At 44.9% G+C, this 22,102-nt stretch overlaps 1 protein-coding gene across 1 annotated transcript in view; it reads left to right on the plus strand.

Annotated features, from left to right (window-relative positions):
• Positions 1-22,102, plus strand: part of TMTC3 (transmembrane O-mannosyltransferase targeting cadherins 3) — a 1,032,559-nt gene that overhangs the window by 693,143 nt on the left and 317,314 nt on the right. The window contains exon 10 of the mRNA XM_069629335.1: positions 8,059-8,170. Within this exon, the coding sequence (XP_069485436.1) occupies positions 8,059-8,170 (112 nt within the window). The remainder of the gene's footprint in view (positions 1-8,058; positions 8,171-22,102) is intronic.

Below are 22,102 nucleotides of genomic sequence, written 5' to 3' on the forward strand. Positions count from 1 at the left end.
CACGCTTCCATATTGTGCAGCTACCAAAGTAGCTCTGTTTTGCTGTCTTCGTCTAGGGGTACAACTGATGGTACCTCCACCCTTTCTGCAGGTATTTTATCTTCAGACGCTAGAGGGCTCGATAGTGAAGAGGACCGGGAAAGACTACCTGGATGGAAGCTGCCAGCAGTCCCACCACTCTGGCTAGATTCCTAAGCAATATAACCAGCTTCCTGAGAGCTGCTCTCAGATCCTTCTTTATCGCTCTCATCTTGGGTGCTGGAAGCTCTAGCAACTCCTTCTTCCTATACATTATGAATCCTAAAAATTCTGCTCTCCTGCTGAGCGTTAATGCTGACTTTACATCGTTTACTAAGCATCCCAGGCCTGTTATCTATATGGCCCAGTGCACCTCTATCTTTAACCTTTCTCTTTCGCTTGCCATGAATAGGATGTCGTCAAAATATATGATCATCCTCATCCCCTGTTTTCTGAGGGCGCCTGCCAAAGGCCTCATCATCTTGGTGAAGGCCCACAGTGCTGATGCTAGGCCGAATGGGAGACTCTTGAACCGCCATATCTCTTCTTTCCAAGCGAACCTCAAGAAGAGGTGGCATTCAGCTGCTATGGGTATAGCCAGATATGCGTCCTTCAAATCTAGGTTTGCTAGCCCATAGGCCTTCCTGAGCATGTCCCCTAATAGATGGATTCCCTCCATCTTGAAGTGTCAGTATACTAGCCAATTGTTCAACTCTTTTAAATGTATTACTGGTCGCACCTTGCCTTGTTGTCAATCTTCTGGAGCATGGCGCTGCGCCTTTCCCATGAGACTACACACTTTGCGTTCCCTAGCATGCATACCGCTCGCTGCGCCCAGCCTGCTAGGATATGCGGGTTGCCTGGCTCTTCTGTGTCCTTTGCCCTTTCTGCTAGGTCTATAATCTTTGCAGTGGGCCCGGCCAGGTCCAGTATTTTGTCCTGGCATGATCTCCAGGCTTGATGCATGCCCTTTCTGGCATCCTTCCCTGCTTTGGTTACGGACATTCGCATCGAGTTCTGGTGTATCTGCCACTCTTCCTGCTAGTTCAGGCCTTGGATATTCTGCTTTCAAATGGAATCTGGTCTCCTTCTCAAAGGGTTTACGCATTTTTTGCACCATGTATAAAGCTACCCTTGGTGACGGGGCCCACTGGGTGGATCTGGGGTGTCTGATGGAGTCAGGCTCAAACATGTCTGACATTTCTTTTTCTTCTGGGGGACCTCCTCCTTGCTGGCTTTCATTTAGTAGATGGGTTTTCTCTGCGTATCTATGCTCTCATTTCTAATGCTTACATTGTCATCTTGTTCCTCGAACCCATCAAATTCCTCTGATGAGAGAGCGTCCCCTGTGTTTTTTGCCCCTGGGGTAGGGGGGTTTAAGAGGCTGGGCATGGCTGATTTTGATAAGAACGTGTTCTTAAGACTATTAAAGGCGTCAGCCGCCTCCTGGGGCTTTTTCTGCATCCCCATCACTGTGCTCGGGGGAGTAGAAAGAGGCCTTCCTCTTTCGGACTGATTTACTCCCCGTCTCACCCTCTTCAAAGGGCCTATCTGTGGATGTTCCCTCCCTCCCCTGGATCCTCTAGGTCACCAGCTTTCTTGCCCAACATGTCTTACAGGACCTGCAGTCTGTCCTGTAGGGGCTTTACTCCCTGGGCAACAGCCTTCACTAATGAGTGCCCCAGTACCTTTTTAAAACTCTGTGAGAGGTCTGCTTCTTCCTCTCTTATGTCCTCACTTTCTTCGTTCCAAGCATAATCTCCAGTATCCCAAGCCATTGCTGTAGACTGTAACGGAGGATTGAGGCAACTGTCACTTTAAGATGTCTGAGACACAATGACATCCAGTAATATTCAAACTGAAATTTTTGTCAAGGTTAATCTGCCTCTTCAAACCTCTTGTAACGCTGAAGTAGCGTGTCTCTTATCTCAAATCCAATCTAGTTTAAAGCGCAGAGAAAAATTGAAATGTACATTTGTTTCGGAAAGTTTTATGAGTGCTTTGGGCACGCATGTGCAGTAAAACGCCTACTGTGTCATGCCTGCACTCAGGCGTGTGTGTACCGGTCTCGTCAGGCAGCCGTGAATACAAGTACGGCCTGACGCGTTGGACTGTGGGAGAAAAGATTCAGACCGGAGCCCTGAGGCGAGCGAGATTGCTCGCTGACCCGGTCCACTTCTAAATGAATGCTCTTGCAAGCACTCGCGCTTTATAACATGAGGGATAACAACGAAATGCGTTATGACGGCTCTTCAAGAGAGAAATCATATAAAGTACTATACAGCTTATTAATATAATGTTGTAGTCAATGTGCATATTTTATGAAATCGCTAACATAATAACAATCATTATAAACTACAGCAACATTATAGAAAACCGTGTAAAAGTGACTTAGCTGTCGGACTGCAGCAAAAAAGAAGAGGAAAGGACCTAGGGCAACAGGGATTTGTACCCAAGGAGGAGCCCTGATTGCACAATAAAACAGAGTCTCAGGACTACCATGCTGCAGAGACTCGTGGGGCTTGTTTTTTGTTGTTGCCATTTCTCTTTTTGTTGGACATTTTATTTGCTTACAGCTTCGAGCTGATAAAAAAAGAGACAAAAGTGTAAGATTTAAAATGCTTTTGGAAGCAGTAATAAAGAAGTTAAGCATAATGTTCGCCTCCGGTCTTGACATAGGATAGAATTTTCCAGTGTATTGTAACCACTGACATTGGGATTTCGAGAATGATGAACATTTATAATTTGTTTAAATTTTAAAATTGGTCTGATTATTCCTAGCTTTTAATAGTTAGACCTGCTGTGCAACCCTGTGTATTTCTTGTTGCGAAAGGGGAGGGAGGCTGTAGGGAATTGATGTTAAAGTAGTGTGTCCCGGGTTCACAAAAGAACCTTTTTAAATAAGTAAAAAATTGTATGCACGTGATTTATGGTGGGTGGAACATTTCCCTGAACTAGATGTCACCAGATTAAAACATCCTAGAAATAGGAGGACCTAGCAAGATATGATTTGTGGGATTACATGTGCAATTGGATGTGTGTGGATGCTTTGTGTTGCATTTGAATTACATGGTGTTGATACCACTGCTTAAACCGGAGTTATAAATGTCTACACTAAAGTATAGAGATACAATTGTGTAGAAAAACACAAATGTTCAAATTTGGAGTTGGAAATGACTTAGTGACAGAGGTAACATAGGAGTAAGAAGGGTTTCCATTTTCTTTTTAATGCAAATTTTGGAGGTAGATTGTTCTATTTTAAACTGGGAACTGTCTGAGATAGAAATAGCTTTGGTTAAAGCCCAAGCTCTTTCAAAATTTTATTTGAAGGGAGATTGGGCAATCGCAGATATTGAAAATGGAAGACAGAAATGATGTAAAAAGTGGCATCTGTCGGTTCAGATACTTGCAATGAGAAGGGCCTGTTAAATTAGTCCCCCAGAGGCAATACATTACTTCACCAGCAAAAGAAGAACATTTTAAGCTGATATGCAGACCTGTACTTCCTACCTTCAATTGGTGGAAGACAGGTTAGCAGCATGGGTGCTCAAATGAAACTGTGCCAAGGAGAGCGGCCCAGAACAATTGTGAGGAGCTGCTGAGCATCAAACAGTTCTGTCATGACAATCTAGAAGACAATTTTAGGTTGAAAGAAAGTGCAATTTCTGTATTGCTACAGCGATATGTTATTGACCAATAGCAAGCTAAAATCAAGATATATCCTGATGAACTGCAGAACCAAGAGGCACAGTTTTCAAGTCTCTGGAACACTAATGATCAGTGTGTGGAGGCCAAAATAAACATTTGGGAAAATAAAAAGACTAATCTACATGTAATAATGGCCTGTTAGACAATATTATGACAATAACACAGGACAGAGTGGAATTAAAATAAGAAAATAAACAAATTCTCAAAGTTGAGTACCAAACTGAATTTGACCAAATGAATCATAATTTTAGTGTCATAAAACAGAGACCAGTTTGCACAGGAATGTGATGCTCTAATCCATGAGAAACAGCAACTGATTTAAAAAGTAAATCGGGCACATGTAAAAAAGGGTTTGAGCCTAGTCTCTTCCCAAGAATTTGCCAGAGTGAAAGATGCCCATGTGTACCTACAAGACCAATTGGAACAAATAGAGACTGACCTGAAGCAGGCCGTCAAATGAAAGGTGTCTTTTGAAAAAAATGCAATGATGCATTGGCTAAGGAAAAATCGTGAAAGATCTAGCGTAATTCAGACTTGCCAGTGTGAGAATTATTTTTTACAAAGGGAACTGAAAACTAAAAAGGACTGGTTAACTTCCCACAGCAAAACGCTGTGAGTTAATCAGACGAGCAGGTGCGATTGGAGCCAACAAATTAATTAAAAAAAATATGCCACATGGTAAGGGGCTATAAAATGGCCTTACAACCACAAGAGGCAGATTCTTTGGACAGGGTGAGATTATTCCTTTCTGCCACAGGCCTCATTCCACCTTCCTAAAACCTCCCATATGTATGCTGAGGGGTTTAATATGCCTGATCCCTCTAGAGTACAAGTAGTTACGAGGGATCTAACACCCACTCTCTTAAAGATTTCTAATCAGGAAGGATAGCATTGCTTATTAGACATAACTTCTCGCCCGTTGCAGCAAGAAGTTGGGGAGGGTGACCCATTTGGCATGTCAGGAGACAGAATTAGAAATCCAAATATATCTGGATCTGAGAAAAAATATCGAAGGATTGAGAGAGCTAGAACTGCAAAAAATGGTTCTGCTGAGTTGCCGCCTTTCTGGTTATCCCACACGAATATTGTGAGAACACATTTGCATACATATAGAATCTGTGTATGCAAATTTATCTCATGTATATTAACGAGGGGTAGCCCAGAAATCCAACATGTTTACAGCCCAGGAGGCCTGGAGTTGAACAACCCTGATCTAGCCCACATGGACGAGAGAGAAAGAGAACATTTGCAGCCCAAGAAGGGAATTTTAAGTCTCTTCCCAACAGGGAGAATGGGGGACTCTTCTAGCCCATTTAGCAGAAGAGAAGGTGTTTATTTTCAAACCTTAGAGGAAGAAACTCACTTATGTCTGACCTCTGAAGAGGGATCCTGTGGAAATAACCTTGAGTAGTCCCCAGCCAAAAGAACAAAAGGAGGAGCCTAGGTTCCAGGTAACAAGTATATCAAATGGACCTTTTCTCCTGAGTTGCCCAACTCCTTTTCAGTGCTGGGTAACCAAACTCACCATACATGGTCTACTTTTCTAAACACGGAAACCCCCAAGAAGCCTGTAGAACTGCATACAATATGGTATGGTGTGGTGAGTACCAAACTCCAATAGACTTTGCCCAAGATTTGAAGCGTGCATCGGCACAGATGTCTGTGGGTAAACACTAACAGTAGCGAGTTCATTTCCACATTTTTTTCACGCCCTTCCAAAATAAATGGTCACCCAATTAGTGAAGGACTTCCACGATTTGCGACGTCTCGATTGGGTGATTTCTCAAGCTACAAAGAAATGAGGTCCGAAAGCCTGAAAAAAGTAAAAATGATCCCAGAACTCTAAAAGCACCTACTACACGTACCACTGCAAAAGCGGTGTTCCAAAATACAGACTTCTGTGTCCAGCACGTATATGTCTGCAGTACTTCGGTTCTTTAAGTTTTTCATGCCTAATATTCATGGCAACCTCACGCGGAGGCAATATCGACTTTAGGAGGCATGAACAATTACAAGCAGGAATTTGGTGATCATTCTATGATAACATTGCAAATGGCCTAGAATGCGACTCTCATACCCATATTTTATGTTGGCTTAACACACGGGTAAACATTTTGTTGCAAGCCGCCAGCCATACAAAGTTCTTTACCTACTGATAGCACATAATTTCTTGCACGCCTTGAGTCAATTGCAACACTCCAATGGCTAGTGGCGAGTGTACATTTTGCACCCTGGATCATATTGGCATTAGCATGTTTGTAACACTGTGCAAAGCTATGCCAATACAAGCTATCGGGAGCGTTTTGGCTGGCTTGTTCATACATACTGTGCTTCATGTTTTGTAATTCTGAGGGATTGGCCATTGTTACCCAGCAACAATGTATACCGGAGCTAGAATTCTGGATCTTCACTTAAACATGAAAATATGTATAAATGTTAGTTTGCGAATTGAGTATTGTAAACATGGAGAGTAGAGCTTTTATGCACACTAAATGAACAACACTCATGCATAGTTGTACCTTGGTAATAGTATTTGCAAAAAATGAATTGATGCCATTGTTTTATAATACAGTCAAAGTTGGCAAAATATGTTTGAAAGAAAGTTGAGAGTTTGTGCCATCATATGCAGGTGGAGAAGGGTGGGGAACCATGTTGGACTGGTCCAACGAATGGGCGAGGGGTGTTGCCAGCGCATGATGCGGGAGGAGGAGAAAGAGTTGTGAAAAGTGAGAGTGAAGAAGGGAGTGGCAGACCTTCAGTGTAGCCTTATTCGGTAAAAGAGACAGGAATAAGATGTGGAGAGGGTTGTAGACCAGAAAGCAGCAAGGAGGGGCACAGGAGTGTGATTGCGTCCTGTAGACCGCTAGGGATAAGTGCTACATCAACTAGATCACAGGAAAAAGACTGACTCACAATAGCACACCATGCTTACCCCTAAAAGAATCCAGAATGCAGTACCTGGGTAGGCAAGAAATATGTTTTGTCAGCAGGAGGGCAACGGGAAGGGGCAGACTGTGTGGGAGAGGGGTGGAAAGTGCAGGGGAACCTCACAAAAGCAGAGAGGTGGTGGGGGGGTGCAGGGGAGAGCGATCTTGCAGACGGTGGATTTTAGCAAGCAGCCCCTTGCATTCAGTGTTTTGTGAACTCGACTTGTGATCCTATGACAAAGGGCTATCCGGAATTCAAAGGAAACAACTATGTACTTGATAGCCCAGAGAGCTTACATAGTGGATCACTATCACACACTTGTGCCTACGTGCTACAAACACATCTACGGCTTCACATATCACCCCAGCTCTTTCAGACGCTCCACAGATTCCCGAGGGGTCCTGCACCGAATCACAGAGACTGGAATGATGGTAGGCCTACCCGGCCGGAGCGTCCCTCTGGCTATTATCCCCTTACATACAAGACTCTGACGGATATCTCTGCTCCAACGCAGCCGAATAGCAAGGACAACGGAGGCCACCTAATCAGACCACCACTGCTGACAACGGGGCGTGGATTTCGGCAGTGGGTCTGAACTTGCCGAACGCCTCGCTAGCTTATTGCCCTCAAGCAGAGGGATATTCGTTATGCATGGTAATGGGCGCGGGCAGGTCTGCTCGCCTCCATGGACACCATGCATGAGCTTACTGGCCTCGTATTGGACAGGGAAAACACCCGTCCAGTGTTCCATCACTTCTTGGCAAGTAGGTCATATTTGCGTCTTGTATGGTCTATCTGGGGAACTGTGGCTGGTGATAATAGACTGCCTGCAGAATCGGCCCTGCTAAGTACTACAAATTCTTTGAAAGGGCAGAGGAATAATGCTCCAGTAGAAGAGTTAATGTGGATCCTGCAGATTACATTTTCAGTTGATGCAAAATGTACTATTTGAATGTCATAACATGAGGTATCTGGGAATTCGACCCACTAAACTGTTAGTCTCAAACTTTTGCTTCTGGATCGCTAAGGAAGCATGGCTATGTCTTTAATCAGTTCCGGCAAATACAATTAACAATATACTAAGGTATAGTAACTAATGACTTTTAACATTATGAAAAGCATTTCCTGTTAAATACATTTTTTTAATACTGTCAATTTTAATGTTAAAGAAAACAATATTTGCATGGTTTTATCATACCTCCTACAAGATAGATGCTGAGCGAAACAAATTACAGAAATGTCAAAAACAAGAGGTACATTCTAGGAAAAAGTTCTTATTTGAAAACAATCATAAACAGACCTCTCATATACCATTGTTTTCTGGGCTTCTGTCCATAACCATGCTGTAGTAATTTAAAAAGCGTTAATGTAAACAAATGTCATGTCTATCATTTGCGCATTCAGGTAAACAAGAACAATGCCAAACTTTGGAATAACGTTGGCCATGCCTTAGAAAATGAGAAGAATTATGAAAGAGCTTTGAAGTTCTTTATCCAGGCTACACATGTACAGCCAGGTAAGAGCTGGGTTAGGTATTTAACTTCTGCTATAAATATTCTTTTATGTGGTTTGTTCATAACACTGTTTTTCTATCCCATATTCTTGTTAATAATATGCAAATACATTTTCACTTTAATGAAAGACCCACAGGTCTAGAGAGACCCTCCTGCATATGTGGGTTTGCAGCTCTAACCTTAATAAGAAGAAATTAGAGCGGGGGGCACTCGAGAGCCCAAGCAAGATGGCCGCAGGACCGTGAGGCTCCGTGTGGGCCCGCAATCGCATCAAGCTTCATCTGCACCTCAGATCTGGTAAACAGAGGGGGGCTACACTACATCCACTCCAAGCTATCTAAACATGCTGACGACTGGTCAACACCCAACACGTCGATGCAACAGCTAAGTTTGCATTAATTACTTTGAATGTGCAAGGGCTGGGGCACCACATAAACGCTGGCGTGTCCTGAACCACCTTAGGGACCTAAATGGGGACAGAATATTCCTCCAGGAAACTCATTTGAATGAGGCGGAATCGAGGAAACTGAAATGGGGATGGGTTGGTGTAGCAGCGCATGCCCCCTACCGGGGAAAGAGAGGAGTGTCCATACTGGTCCTTAGGCGAGTGCCCCTCAGAGATCGCGGACAGAGAAGGCAGATATGTCCTCATGCAGGGACTACTGCACCACCATCTTATCACACTCATCAACCTGTTTGCCCAAACGACGGTCACCCCAGCCTTCTTCACACACACACTCGTTGCATGCGCACCTCATATGAGGTGACTCACATTGATAGGCAGTGATTTAAATGTGACACTAGACCCGGACCATGATAGACTTTCTGGGAAGCAACCCTCCAGCGGCAGGCCAAAAAAGTTAGCCGTTCTCAAATCCCTCCTCACAGACGTCGGTCTGGTTGATGTGTGGAGAATCAAACACGGCAGCGACAGAGACTATACTTTCTATTCAGGTAGACACCAGAGCTATTCCAGATTAGATTACTGGCTAGCCCCGCGCACAATACATTCCCTGGATGAATGCTCCTTTCTATCTACCACTCTCTCTGATCACGCACCCGTTAAGGTGAGGCTTTCACTACCGGACGTCCCACACAGACATCCCAATTGGCGACTCAACCTGAGAACACTGGTGTACCCCCGATTTTGTCCTACACATTAAGGACGATATGGGCTCTTTCTGGGAAGCTAATTTTACTCCCTCCTATACTGCACTGCTGGGTCGCATTTAAGGCTTTCATGAGATGCCAGTGCATCTCCAGGTGGGCACACAAACTTAAACGGTGGCACGAACAAGGAGACTCACTGACCCACACCCTGCTAGCCTTAGAAAAACAACATAAAAAGGCACCTGATCAACGGACTCGCCTCAAGCTCCGTAAAGTACGGACAGAAATAAAAGTGATCGAGACCACGAAAGTGCAAAAATCATACTCCAGCTGGTCTCAAAAATAGTATCTAGAAAGTGGTAAACCCCTGCGCCTTATGGCACTCGCTCTAAAATAGAGGCAGTCAGACATGGCCATCACCTCCATAAAAGATACGGAGGGGAACCTATTAGAAGGGGATGAGGCGGATCAATTCCCAATGGAGTGGACTGTGGAGGGGAGGGATGGAACATCGGGTCTCCCTATATGCTGACGATCTCCTCATATACATGGGCAATACCCACACATCCCTTCCCAGAATGAAACACCTACTGCAGCAATATCGACCTATGGCAGGGTACCGGGTCAACTGGGCCAAATCTGAAATTTTTCCGCTTCGGACAGACATTCCCTGGGACCCTGGGGAGTTGCACCCTTCCGGCTGCAAACAGGCCATATAAAGTACCTGGGGGTCAACGTTCATGCTCATATAGAGGACATCAGATACATTAACTTATCCACGCCTGGTGGAGCAGATCCGAGCCGACCTCACGAAATGGGATGCTCTGCAGAATCCATGCGGTCAAAATGAACACGATGCCCAAACTCATATACCTGGCGACCATACTTCCAAGCGCCCCCAGTCATAGGATGTACAAACTGGTCGAGGCGTCAATCTCGAAGTGTATATGGCAGAGCAAGAAAGCATGCATCCGCACGAGCATCCTCACCGCGTCCAAACAAGATGGTGTCTTCGCCCTGCCGTCCTGGCGGAGCTATTACATGGCGCCCAGATATGTTGGGCCAAACGCTGGCTGAACCCAGAAGACCGCTCCAGCTGGAGGGAAATAGAGCTGAGTCTACTAGCCCCGCTATCTCCAGTAGACGCTGTGGCCATGCCCCCAACCAAGCTGCTGCGAAAACTCAGATAGCATCCCCTAGTGGTACCAACGCTCGCCCAGCGGCATAAGCTTAGAGCTCAGCAAGGAATTGACACCAACGTGGCGCCCACATGGATGTCGGTTAAAGGCCTACTAGCATTTGACCGCATACCCCCTATCCATCCGGCACAAACTACCCAACGGGCTCAGGTCAAGATTCTAGACCTGTGCGAGGGCACCACAGTACACACCTTTAGCGAGGCTGCTGGGATACTCGCCTTACATGCAGGCCACTGGCTGCAGTTTGGTACGATACAGGCCGAACTTATGCGGCACACCATGGAAGCATCAAGACCGGCACCCCCTGCCCCATGTGAATTGGAACTAGAGCCCCAGCCAACCGAGCACCCTCGACTCCAAGACTACTACTCCATGGCTATCCCGAACAATGTTTGAAGAAATTCTGCCCTAGCAGCAGCCTGGACGCAGGACTTAGACACCCCAATAGAGACAGGGCATATATACCAATATTATTCAGCCATCCCTGGAATGTCCCAAAACCTCAAACATCGAGAAATCCAATTCAAAATAACCCAACGCATATATTATACTCCGTCTGAAATGTACAAAATGGGTTTAATTCCCCCCTACCAGTGCTGGCGAGGCTGTGCAACACCAGGCACCATGGGTCACCTGCTGTGGTCATGCCCCAAAATAACGCGCTTCTGGGACACAGTGCTTAACATGCACATCCTGGAGGCAACCATAAGGCGGACCCCTGAGGACTTGCTTTTTGGGGCTAATTATAAAGAATGGCACACACACTTTCACGTGCAGAACCCTAAGCACGGTCTTGTTCGCAGCGCGTAAGCTTCTGATAGTCACTTGGAAAGCTACAACCCCGCCCACAAGAATGCAACTTATGGCTTTCATATACAGGATCTGTTCCCTGGAGCACAGCGCTCAAAGTAGGACAAATCCAGCCAAAGCCGCTATAGCTCTCAAGTTCTGGGCCCTGTTCGACTCCAACTTAGAAGAATCGGGTTCACCTAGGACAATAAGGCCCGCAGTGCTCGCTTCATCCCCACAAATGGCAGTAGACTCACATACCCCCATTACGCATGTGTAGCCACTCTGCACGTGGCCCGATGGCTCACTGCAGCAAGCCATACACACCAAGACCATCACCCACCATACACCAGACCACGCCCAATCACAATTTTAGCAATGTATTACACCGGATCCAGAGGTTGTTTTCGTTCTTCACCAGTTTAGTTTAAGCTTAGTTAATGTTGGAAGGAAGGGGGGGGGCGGGAGGGGGGACTGAGGAAAGAGGAAAGAGGAAGGCGGAAGGCGGAAAGTGGAAAGAGGGCTCCAGGTAGAGGGAAGGGGATGTAACATTAGTTAAGGCCTATATGGGGCACATGAACTAAAGAAGACCCACGTTGAAGACCTTCCCCCATAGACATAAGGAGAAGGGGATGGGTACGCCAGAGACGCTTCTTGTTAACGTGGATGAATATGCCCTCTTCATGGTGTAAACTGTTAATTTGTGATTGTTAAAAATGCTGAATAAAAAGATTTTACAAAAAAGAAATTCAACCAAAAAAAAAAGAAATTAAACAGGCAATGGCTATAACTGGTGTTAATCGGACACACCTGAGACATGGATCTGAGGCGAAGCTAAACCTAAAACGAGGATAAGGAATGACAACACTTGTTAAAGCCTTCTCCCCATTGGTGTATCGCCATTGTAATGTGAACATCCCAAAACAGGCTAAAGAAGAACAATTGGAGAAGGTGCTCAGAGCCTTATCCTTGTGGTATGTTGCCTAAGGGAGACACTAACAATTGACGAAGAATTTTGGAACTGAAACCCCAACCTTTGCAACATTGGTTAAACCCTCCCCGGACTCATTGTTTATATGCACTTGCCAACATTCCAATTTTATAATGATGCATTATAGTCCCAGAGGACGGCTGTAAATAGGTGATTGACCCACACTTGAGTTATTCACCTGAGGTGAAGTAGAGGATGCGTAAAAAAAAAAAGGGTAAGGGATGATCATGCTTTTTACAGTTCTCTCCAACAGGGCTGCAGTGCCATTAACATAGCTAAATCCTAAAAAAAAAGTTTAAGCAGATCAGAAAAAAAGCAAATGCTTGGGAGAGGCTGGCTGAAAACCTTGCAGTGGCCATTGTCCTTCTGGAATAATAGCTAAGGGAGACACTGAGCATTGAGGTGGATTGTTGGGATCTATGTGATTACTGCAACAATTAAACTGTGACCACTGAAAATGTTGAATTATTTTATTTCTACCCCCTTTTCACCCCATATATATGCAGGGAGAGACCCCCTCGCAGCCTCGCCTACATGTATTCTATACTATTCCCACCCCCACCCACACATATATGGGTTGTAAAAGGGGGTGTTGAATTAAAAAAAAGTCAACATTTTCAGTGGTCACAGTAAATGGTTGCAGTAATGGTATGATCCCAATTGTTGACAAAGAAACATCAAGCTTTATAACAGTTGTTAAGGCCCTCTGCGTGCACATTTACAGTGGTTCACCAACATTGCAATCTTATAATTAAGATTTATGAACCCGGCCCAAGGCTATAGTGGATGTTCTGGACCGTGAAGACTGAGAAAAAGTCCGAAGTGCAACAAGGGCATTTAATAAGGTTTTGCGGCCTATCACGCCTGGTAAGACAGGGGGTGGGGTTAATCAAGCTATTCTGACCTGCATCTCTCTAGAAATTATGAATTGTTACTAGTCTTGCCCTATACATATGTATATTTTCAGAGGAAACACTTTAGTTGAAGTGATGTTAAGGTGATTATTTACTGAAGCAACACCCCTGAAATTCGAAAGCGGTTGGACTCTATGCCACCTTAAACTATGGGCCCCCATTACACAGACCCTAAGCGCACTGATGACATCTCTTATGGCATTGGCATGATCAATGACATCACTTGTGACTAGAGCACATTTATGATATCTCAGATGACATCTTTGATGACATCACATACAAATTCACTTATGACCTCATCAGTGTTGTAACTGGTAAGTGCTGATGTATATCAACACAGAATGCATTCTCGCACAGATGCAATATATCCTGTCAATTTTGGTTGTCCCACAAAATGTCCAAATATCGTAAATAGTGGTTGAATAACTTGCAAAAGTAGTTAATGCTCATAAGAATCTGTCTGATACAATACAGCAGGCGTCTGCAACCTTTGGATCTCTGTATGTTTTTCAATACAACTTCCATCAGCCATAGCCAGCATAGTCCACAGTGATGGATCATGGGATTAGTAGTCCAAAACATTTGGTGACCTGTAGGTTTCAAACCCATGCACTAGAAATATTACAACTTTTGTCAGTATAGTGCACAATCTGCTCTTATCTTGATCTACCTGTATCCTTGCAACATGAAACTGTTTTCCACATGGTTCACTGTCCAGGCCACCTACCATAACCTATATAATTTGAGATTGCTGTGGTCTACCTTTTGCTTTGTTATACTGACAGTTGCTTTGTTATATGTAGAATAAAGGGATTTCCTTCTTATATATGATTTTAACATTTGTTACAATCATATATATGGTGCACATTTATAATTCTAGTACTCCACAGTCCTCGGTTTTAAGAACTGAATGATATACGTACTAGAGTATTTTCCTAAGGATAAAAACACATTCAATACTGAGTGACTCAGATGTGTAGGCATGCTAAGGTTGTACATTGACAATGTTTTAATTTAAACTCCAAACAAGCTTTGCACTTCAATCCATACCCTCTTTGAGATGCAGCAATATGCTTTTTAAATGTTGCATCTCTCTTTCACATGAGATCCATAGGATTAGTGATATCATTGACGTTGCCGCAAGTGATGTCATATGTGATGTCATGTATGATGTCATCACTGTGCCTAAAGGCTGCACAATTGGGAGCAGGGGAGGTCATAGTTAAGGCGGGATATCTTCCAACACCAGCTGTATTTCAGCAGTGTTGTTGCGTTAAATCAGCACCTGAACCTTACTTCAACTAAAAACACGTCAATTGAATATCAAGGTTTTTGTTATTCCCTGTTTTCCACTACATGTAATTCTACCTTTTTAAATTCTTATATTCTGACTGATAACTGGTGTTATGATTGAAAAAAAAGTGTGCTCTTGTGCTAGGCACATGTTTCTCTCCCTTTGTTTTTTTCTTTTACCGCATTGGACAATCACCCGAGCCCCCCGCCATGGGCTGGTGCCACAGCATTGTCCATTTTTCACAGGGCATGACTTTTGGCCTTTTCCACTTGCAAGGGAGATTAATAGAATCTGGTACACGGAAGAGGATGAGAGGCTGAGGTGAGGAAGAGGAGGAGGCACCAACAGGAGGAAGAGCCAATGCAATGAGGAAAAGGGGCAATGATGAGGAAGAGGGATTGGGTTCAGGACATTATCAATTATATAAATAATACATTTAATTAAGGAAAACATACAATTGGAGTGTTGGCCTGAACCTTCTGTGCTGTGTGGTATTGCTGTTGATGGAAAAACAGTACCAGAGTCTGCTCACCATTGCCATGCAGAGTAGGTGGAGCCCTACCTATATACTCTCCACTCCCGACACTGAGTGTTGGGGAGCCAATGAAGCCAGCGCCAATGCTGGGGTTCGAAGGGCTGCAAAGAACGCACAGCCAAGCACGAATCTTGCAGAATGGAGGTAACGAGGGGATGGCCTTGAGCAGTCTGCCATACGTAAAAACAGTACCGACCTCAGTAATCACAGGAGCCGTGGGCCTAACCCGGAGCATGCCGCCTACAGCCCTAGCCCCCGTTACTAGACCAGGGCTACTTTGTGTCCTTAGCCTCCCTCCAGACGCCTGATATCCTCACTGCCCCTCCCGAACCGCTCCCTCCTCCCTACCTGTCGAAATGCCAAGAACTTCACCTTCCTCTCACACCGATATTCAGTTAACGGCGGCGAGTCTTGGGTCTCTGGACAATGGGACATCAAAAATAGGGGGACGGGGAGCGGGGGAAGGTCTGTCTCAGTCTAGGGCCTCTTCCTATCTAATGGAACCATCCAATGCAATTTTTTCCGTGTGCATCGCGCCTGTGCGTGACTTTCTTCCTCTCTGCTCCTAAATTTGTTTTGTGGTGCTTGTGGACTGGTGATTGTTCATAGAGCAATATTTTCCATACTTTGCACCAATTTGTTTGCTTATTGTGATCCAGCCTTTGTTTCTGCAATTTGGGCCATACTGCTTTTCGGCCCTTCCAAGATTGTCGCAACTTTCTTTATGGGATAAGGCTCCTAGTCTGGCCTGCACTCCCTCCCTTCATTGGTTTGCCTGGCCTTAATTGGCCAATCAGCGCAACCGGGAGGTGGGAGCCAGCACACCAACGAAGGCCCACAATGAGGCCTTTCTCTTTCACTCTTTGCCTTCTTCCTTTGTCGGATCGATCACTGCTGGATGTCGGCAGCCTTCCTCCTGCCTGCAACATCACTGAAGGTAACCCGCTTTGCTAGGGTAAGCACTGCATTTTTGCTGTGCGCATCGCACCTGTGCGCGACATTCATCATCTCTGCTCCTAAATTTGTTTTGTGATGCTGGCGTGCTGTTGACTGCTCGTAGAGAAATATTTTCCATACTTTGCACCAATTTGTTTGCTTTTTGTGATCCAGCCTTTGTTTCTGCAATTTGGGCCAGACTGCTTTTCAGCCCTTCCAAGATGGCCGCAACTTTCTCTGTTGGATAAGGCTCCTAGCCTGGCCTGCACTCCCTCCCCTCATTGGTTTCTTGGGCCTTGATTGCCCAATCAGCGCAACCGGGAGGCGGGAGCCGGCACACCAACAAAGGCCCCTGTCTGCTCCCTGTCTGCTAGCCGGATGCTACTTTGGGTCCTTCCTGCACCCTAGCAGCAGACATTTCAATAATGTTGCCACCACACTCTGTTAAGAAGTATGGGCTGCCTCTACATTCTCACCTCCGTAACCATGGGTTAGTTCCCTCCTTTCTGGACTCACTTGTACCCTCTTTTTTCAGACATTTACTCTCCCCCTCTACTTGTTTCTCCCGTATTCACACTGTATTGCATCACTTTTTTACCCTTTGCTTGCTCCTGAACCCAATTGTAAATTCACTTCTTGCTGTTTTTGCTTTTTGTTTTAAAAGTCGAACCTTGCTGTTTTTGCCTTTTGGTTTTAAAAGTCAAATCTTGCTGTTTTTGCTTTTTGTTTGGTCTATTTGACCTTAAACATTTGACCTACTGGTCAATTATGCTGATACCGATAAAGGTTGGAGGTTTGCCTCCTTTGATGTAGGAAAGGATTTCCCTACACTTCAAAGGGGGAGGTGTTGGTGAATGACAATAAACCATAAGGGTCTTGGGTATGGGAAGATTATCCTCCAAGGAAAATGGGGGATACCATGTCTCACCTGATGGAGTCATGACATCTCCCCGGAGGCAATCTCCTCTCATGGGATCCTTACCTAATTTTACCACCCCCTCGGTCAAGGTCATGTAGCGTCCGCCATCTCCTTGACACATGAGAGAAGGTTAGAGAGTGTAAGAGAAAGAAGATAGACTCCTGAAGGAAAGGAAAGGAAACGGGAGCAATGCCAAGTCACCTGAAGAGGAGCGGAAGGAAGGAAGGAAGGAAGGAAGGAAGGAAGGAAGGAAGGAAGGAAGGAAGGAAGGAAGGAAGGAAGGAAGGAAGGAAGGAAGGAAGGAAGGAAGGAAGGAAGGAAGGAAGGAAGGAAGGAAGGAAGGAAGGAAGGAAGGAAGGAAGGAAGGAAGGAAGGAAGGAAGGAAGGAAGGAAGGAAGGAAGGAAGGAAGGAAGGAAGGAAGGAAGGAAGGAAGGAAGGAAGGAAGGAAGGAAGGAAGGAAGGAAGGAAGGAAGGAAGGAAGGAAGGAAGGAAGGAAGGAAGGAAGGAAGGAAGGAAGGAAGGAAGGAAGGAAGGAAGGAAGGAAGGAAGGAAGGAAGGAAGGAAGGAAGGAAGGAAGGAAGGAAGGAAGGAAGGAAGGAAGGAAGGAAGGAAGGAAGGAAGGAAGGAAGGAAGGAAGGAAGGAAGGAAGGAAGGAAGGAACTTTTTGATTCATAAGTTAGGTGCACCTTAAATTTGCATTATTTATATAGGGATGGACTTTTAAGTGACTTATGTTTGAATACTTCACTTTAATTCCTTAATCCCTGTTTTTTTGTTACACTTGCTTAATAAAGAGTTTTCTTTGAAAAGACCCAAAGTCATAACACAACAAAGGAAATCCTGTGTTGGTTTGGTGTTAATCCGTCCACTAGTTCTAACGTTTGGCAGAGAGTGGGGTGTCCCTGGTACCGATAAATGTATATACAGCTTCCATGATGCATTGCTGGAGCAGAGGCTTAATTTCCGAAAATCTGCAAAATTGTAAATGGCAATTATCAAAAGCAAAAGAGCAAGAATCTTTTTTTGTTGACTGTCATAAAATGATATAATGGACTGGGGTCGTTTTGGCACTAGGGAACATGTTGGCAGAATAAAGGAAAACGGTCTGAGAAGGTTTGAGGGTCTGGGATAGTGTCGATTTCCACCCCCCAAATGTTTCCCTGAGATCGATAGTGATCAAAAGATAAAAGAAAAGAGTAAATACTTGAAAGATTTTAAATATTATGATGTGGCAGGTACAGTATATGCTAGTTTGCATACGAGGAGTAATGAAAGTGAATTTTGGACGCAATCCATGTTTTTATAATAAAAAGAATGCAGGGAAGAATTCCTAAACGCACGTAAAACATTTGCAGTGCTGGAAGTAAGGGCATTTGGAGCTTTGGGCGTGGGCCATTGAGAAGGATTCTTTCGATTTCTTCATCAACAGGGAAATCTATAGCGAGCCACAGAAGCGCGAGTGGTGCCAAGGTAAGTTTTCATGATCCCGTTCTTGTGATTGGACAAACAAAGATCTTGATCGCCCCGGTACGTCCGCGCTGAAGATCGCGATCTTCATTTAAGACCCATGTAGTTAAGTACATGTACCACTCAGCAATTTAAGACTTATTGAAGAAAAGAGAGATGTAAGGATCATGAAAGATGGGTAATGGCGAGTCACTTTGGAAACTGATACAGTAAGGAGGGAGAAAAATATCAACTCTTTTTTTCTATAGATCTCAATCTTCTCGATCATGGGAGCAGGCTACCCAAATATCTAGACTCTTGTGATGAGAACTGCGATCTTCAAGTATTTCATTTATTGTTAATTTATAATGTGCTTAATAATGGGGATGGGTTACTAAGGGCGAGCCTGGGATTTTAACCTGTGCTTCTATGCGTTGTCTTGCTTTCAAGACAAACGTGTTGCCTCTGAGCTATCCTCCCGGCACTTTAAACCATTTATATTGTTCAAATAGTAAACAGCAATTTAAAGCTAGATGTGGCGGGAACACAAAAGGTGGATGTTGGAGAGGCATGAGCCAGATTTTTGCAAGGTTTGGTAGCATAGTTAGGAAAATAAAAACACCCTTAAATAAAATCTCGATTGCTATCCTGGTGGCATGAGAGGTAACTGAAGATTGGGATTCCTATGCTATTTTCATTTAAAGATCAAGATTGCCTGCAATCTAGTAAATAGTTAAAAAGTGTCAAATTGAAGTTTGTTCAGGTTAAGGGAACAAGTAAGGAGGATAACAGAGGAGGTGTGGGCTAGTTTCTTGTGTATCTTAATGAGGATATTTCTTTTATTTTTTTGTATTTACCTTTTAGTTTATTTCAATTTTTTTTCTATTCAGTTACCATATATTAAAAGGAGCATGAAAGAAAATACCATCTGTCAATGCTTCACATCAAAGTAAGAAGGGGGAGGAAAGTAAAACTAAACTCAAAATAGGTTAAAGGAGGGAAACCAAAATGTCATACAAATGAGGCCATCTTATTCAAATTCTGTTTCTTTGAATTTTCTCATGAAGATCAGCTCAAGAAACATGACCAAGTTCTGAGTAAGGCCCACATTGGTCCCCCCATGGAGGACCTCCCACCAAACAGCTGCATCAGTCCCAAAACTACGTACAGTATGAGTGTTCTCCGGTCCTAAATTCTGGGGAGAAGAGGATCAGGTGTTTTAGTGTTTCTGTATAACCAACATCTGTCGTCCTCTGCTAGGCCACGCTATCTGTGCAGTTGTACTTTGGTGTAGAGTATGTTCAAGCAGAATCTGCGAAACAGGTCCCTGAGGTTTGCATTCAGGAATTTATTTTAAATATTCAGTAGTTATGTTTGGTAAGCCAGTGAGCTATCTTGATCAGGTGTGGGTCTTCGAGTTTGATCTTTTGACTTCGGTTTCGTTCCAGTCTGCAGCCCATGATGCCCTCTTTACCAGCAATGGGTTTTTGCATAAGACAGGCCTAGATTAAACAACATTCCCATACATCTTTCTCGCCATAGGTTCAACGGCCAGTCAAACATTCCCTCTTCTTTCATCACTATAATTTGGAATTGGGGTGGGCAATCAGGGATTTTCAGTTTGCCGAAGATCATCAAGGATTTCCAGGTTACTCTCACATGTAGTGAGAGAAGGCATAGTTCATGTCTAATAATTTCCATTGGCATTGCGTTTGGGAGTCGTAAAATCACATTCCAAAAGACACTCTTTAGTCTCTCCCAAGCTTCCCATGGCAGACCAAAACCAGCTTCTGCTGCGTAGGTCAATGTTGGTATGAACCTCTGGTAATAAAAGTTTGACCGGGGGAGCAAGAACTTTCTAGACCTGCTCCCAATCACCCTTCCTTGCACAGTCGGCTGTTTCACTTTCATATTTATAAAGTCCATCCACAGCTTCTCACACTCACTAATCATTACTCCTAGGTATTTTATTGAGGCAACAGGTCATATTCGGTTACCCCCCAAAGACCAGCACAGAGTCCTCTTTTTCCACCCCCTAAGATTTTCCAACATGAGGATTTCCGTTTTTGCGATGTTGATCTTCAAGCCGTTCTGATCGACAGTTCTGCAGTGTGTCCAGCTTCTTCTGCATGCCGATGGGGGTTCTGTCTAAAAGGACTAAGTCATCCGCGTACAAGACCCATGCCGCAGATGTTCTGTTAATCCTAGGCAGGCATGTCTGTAATAAATATGTTGTATAGGATCGGTGCCAAAGGGCAACCCTGCTTCAGACCCCTGTAAGTCCAGATCCCCCTCGTCAGATTACCTGCCTGGTCAAGTCTAACCTGCAGCATCGTCCAGGTCTACAGGTCTTTAATTGCAGCCACTAGGTCCCCCGGACATCCCATGGCAGACATTTTGGCCCATAATCGTTCCGGCTGATGTAGTCGAAGGAGCACTCCATGCCTATACATGCCATGTTGTCATACCTGCGCCATGGGCGCATACATTGGCGATCAATATGGACTAATTGTTATTCATTTATCTGCGGAAAACTCTTGGATCAACTGCTATTCACTTCTTGGACCTTATTTCCCATTTGCGAGACTTTGGTGCTTTTCTATTTTTCCCAACAAACTACACTTACCACAATGCACTTGGCTATAACTATCTATTCCTTATTCCTGGCTATTCCTATTTGTCATCATCGGTGCTACAATCCCCAGAAGCTCTAGAGATCAGCTCTGCTTCCACCAGCTCAGGAACAGAGAGGGAGGAGGCAGATTGTATGCAGGTGTGCTGATCCAGGTGCGACCAATTAGCCTGCCTCTGTGCTGGGCAGGGCGGTATAAAAGCTGCTGCCTGCAGGGGCTCAGTCTCTTGCATTAAGAGTCCTTCCGGCACCTTTTTGCTTCAAGCTACGGATCTTGTATGCGGTTCCTCCTTACTCCGGCTTTGTATCCAGTGCCCGGCCGGGCTCTCTACATTGCAGCTGATCACGCTCTGCTGCTTTCCAGCCTCCACCCTTGCCCTGCTGGGTTTCTGCCTTGCAGCCGATCACGCTCAGCTGCTACCTTCCGCCCCAGTCTTCCAGGCTCCTGCCCTGCAGCCTGCCTCACTCCGGCTGCCTAAAACCCTTGTCCTCTGGGCTTCCTACCTTGCAGCTTACAGTCCTCTGCAGCCTTCTACAGTCAGCGGCCCTGCTCCTCTGGGCTTATTCCTTGCTGCCGGTCCTTCTGGCTCCTTGCCGCACAGCCCGCTTCTCTCCGCTGCCAACAGCCCATGTACTCGGGCCTTCCTACCTTGCAGCCGATCACACTCCGCTGCTTGCTACCTACAGCCTTTGTCCGCAGGGTTCTCAGCCTAGCAGCCCTCTACAGTCAGCGGCCCTGCCCCCCAGGGCTCACTCCTTGCTGCCTGGTCCTTCTGGGCTCCTTGCCGTGCAGCCTGCTTTACTTCACTGTCCTAAGCCCTTTCCCTCTGGGCTCCATACCTTACAGCCCTGCTCCTGTTTGCTTGCTCATTGCTTTCCTGCTCCTCTGAACCTTGTTCCCTACTGTCCTCTGCTATCCAATACTGTTATAAGACTTTCCCTTCATTTCTTTCTGCTAGTTTGCTATCAAGTTCCTTTTCCTGGATTTGTCTGTAAGTTTCTTCTCTTGTACTGTTTGTAGACCCTTTTGTACAGAGCTTGTCTGTTGGTTTCCATCAGGCAACCTCTGCCCCTTCCCTTGTCTCGTTTCTACATTACAGACACCCTTAGCTGTTGTTCCAAGCCATGAGCAAACAGTGTGGGCCTCTGTTATAGCAAACTGTGCAGA

The sequence above is a fragment of the Ambystoma mexicanum genome, chromosome 12 (assembly GCF_040938575.1).
Source record: "Ambystoma mexicanum isolate Mex_15411 chromosome 12, UKY_AmexF1_1, whole genome shotgun sequence".
NCBI classification, from domain to species: domain Eukaryota; kingdom Metazoa; phylum Chordata; class Amphibia; order Caudata; family Ambystomatidae; genus Ambystoma; species Ambystoma mexicanum.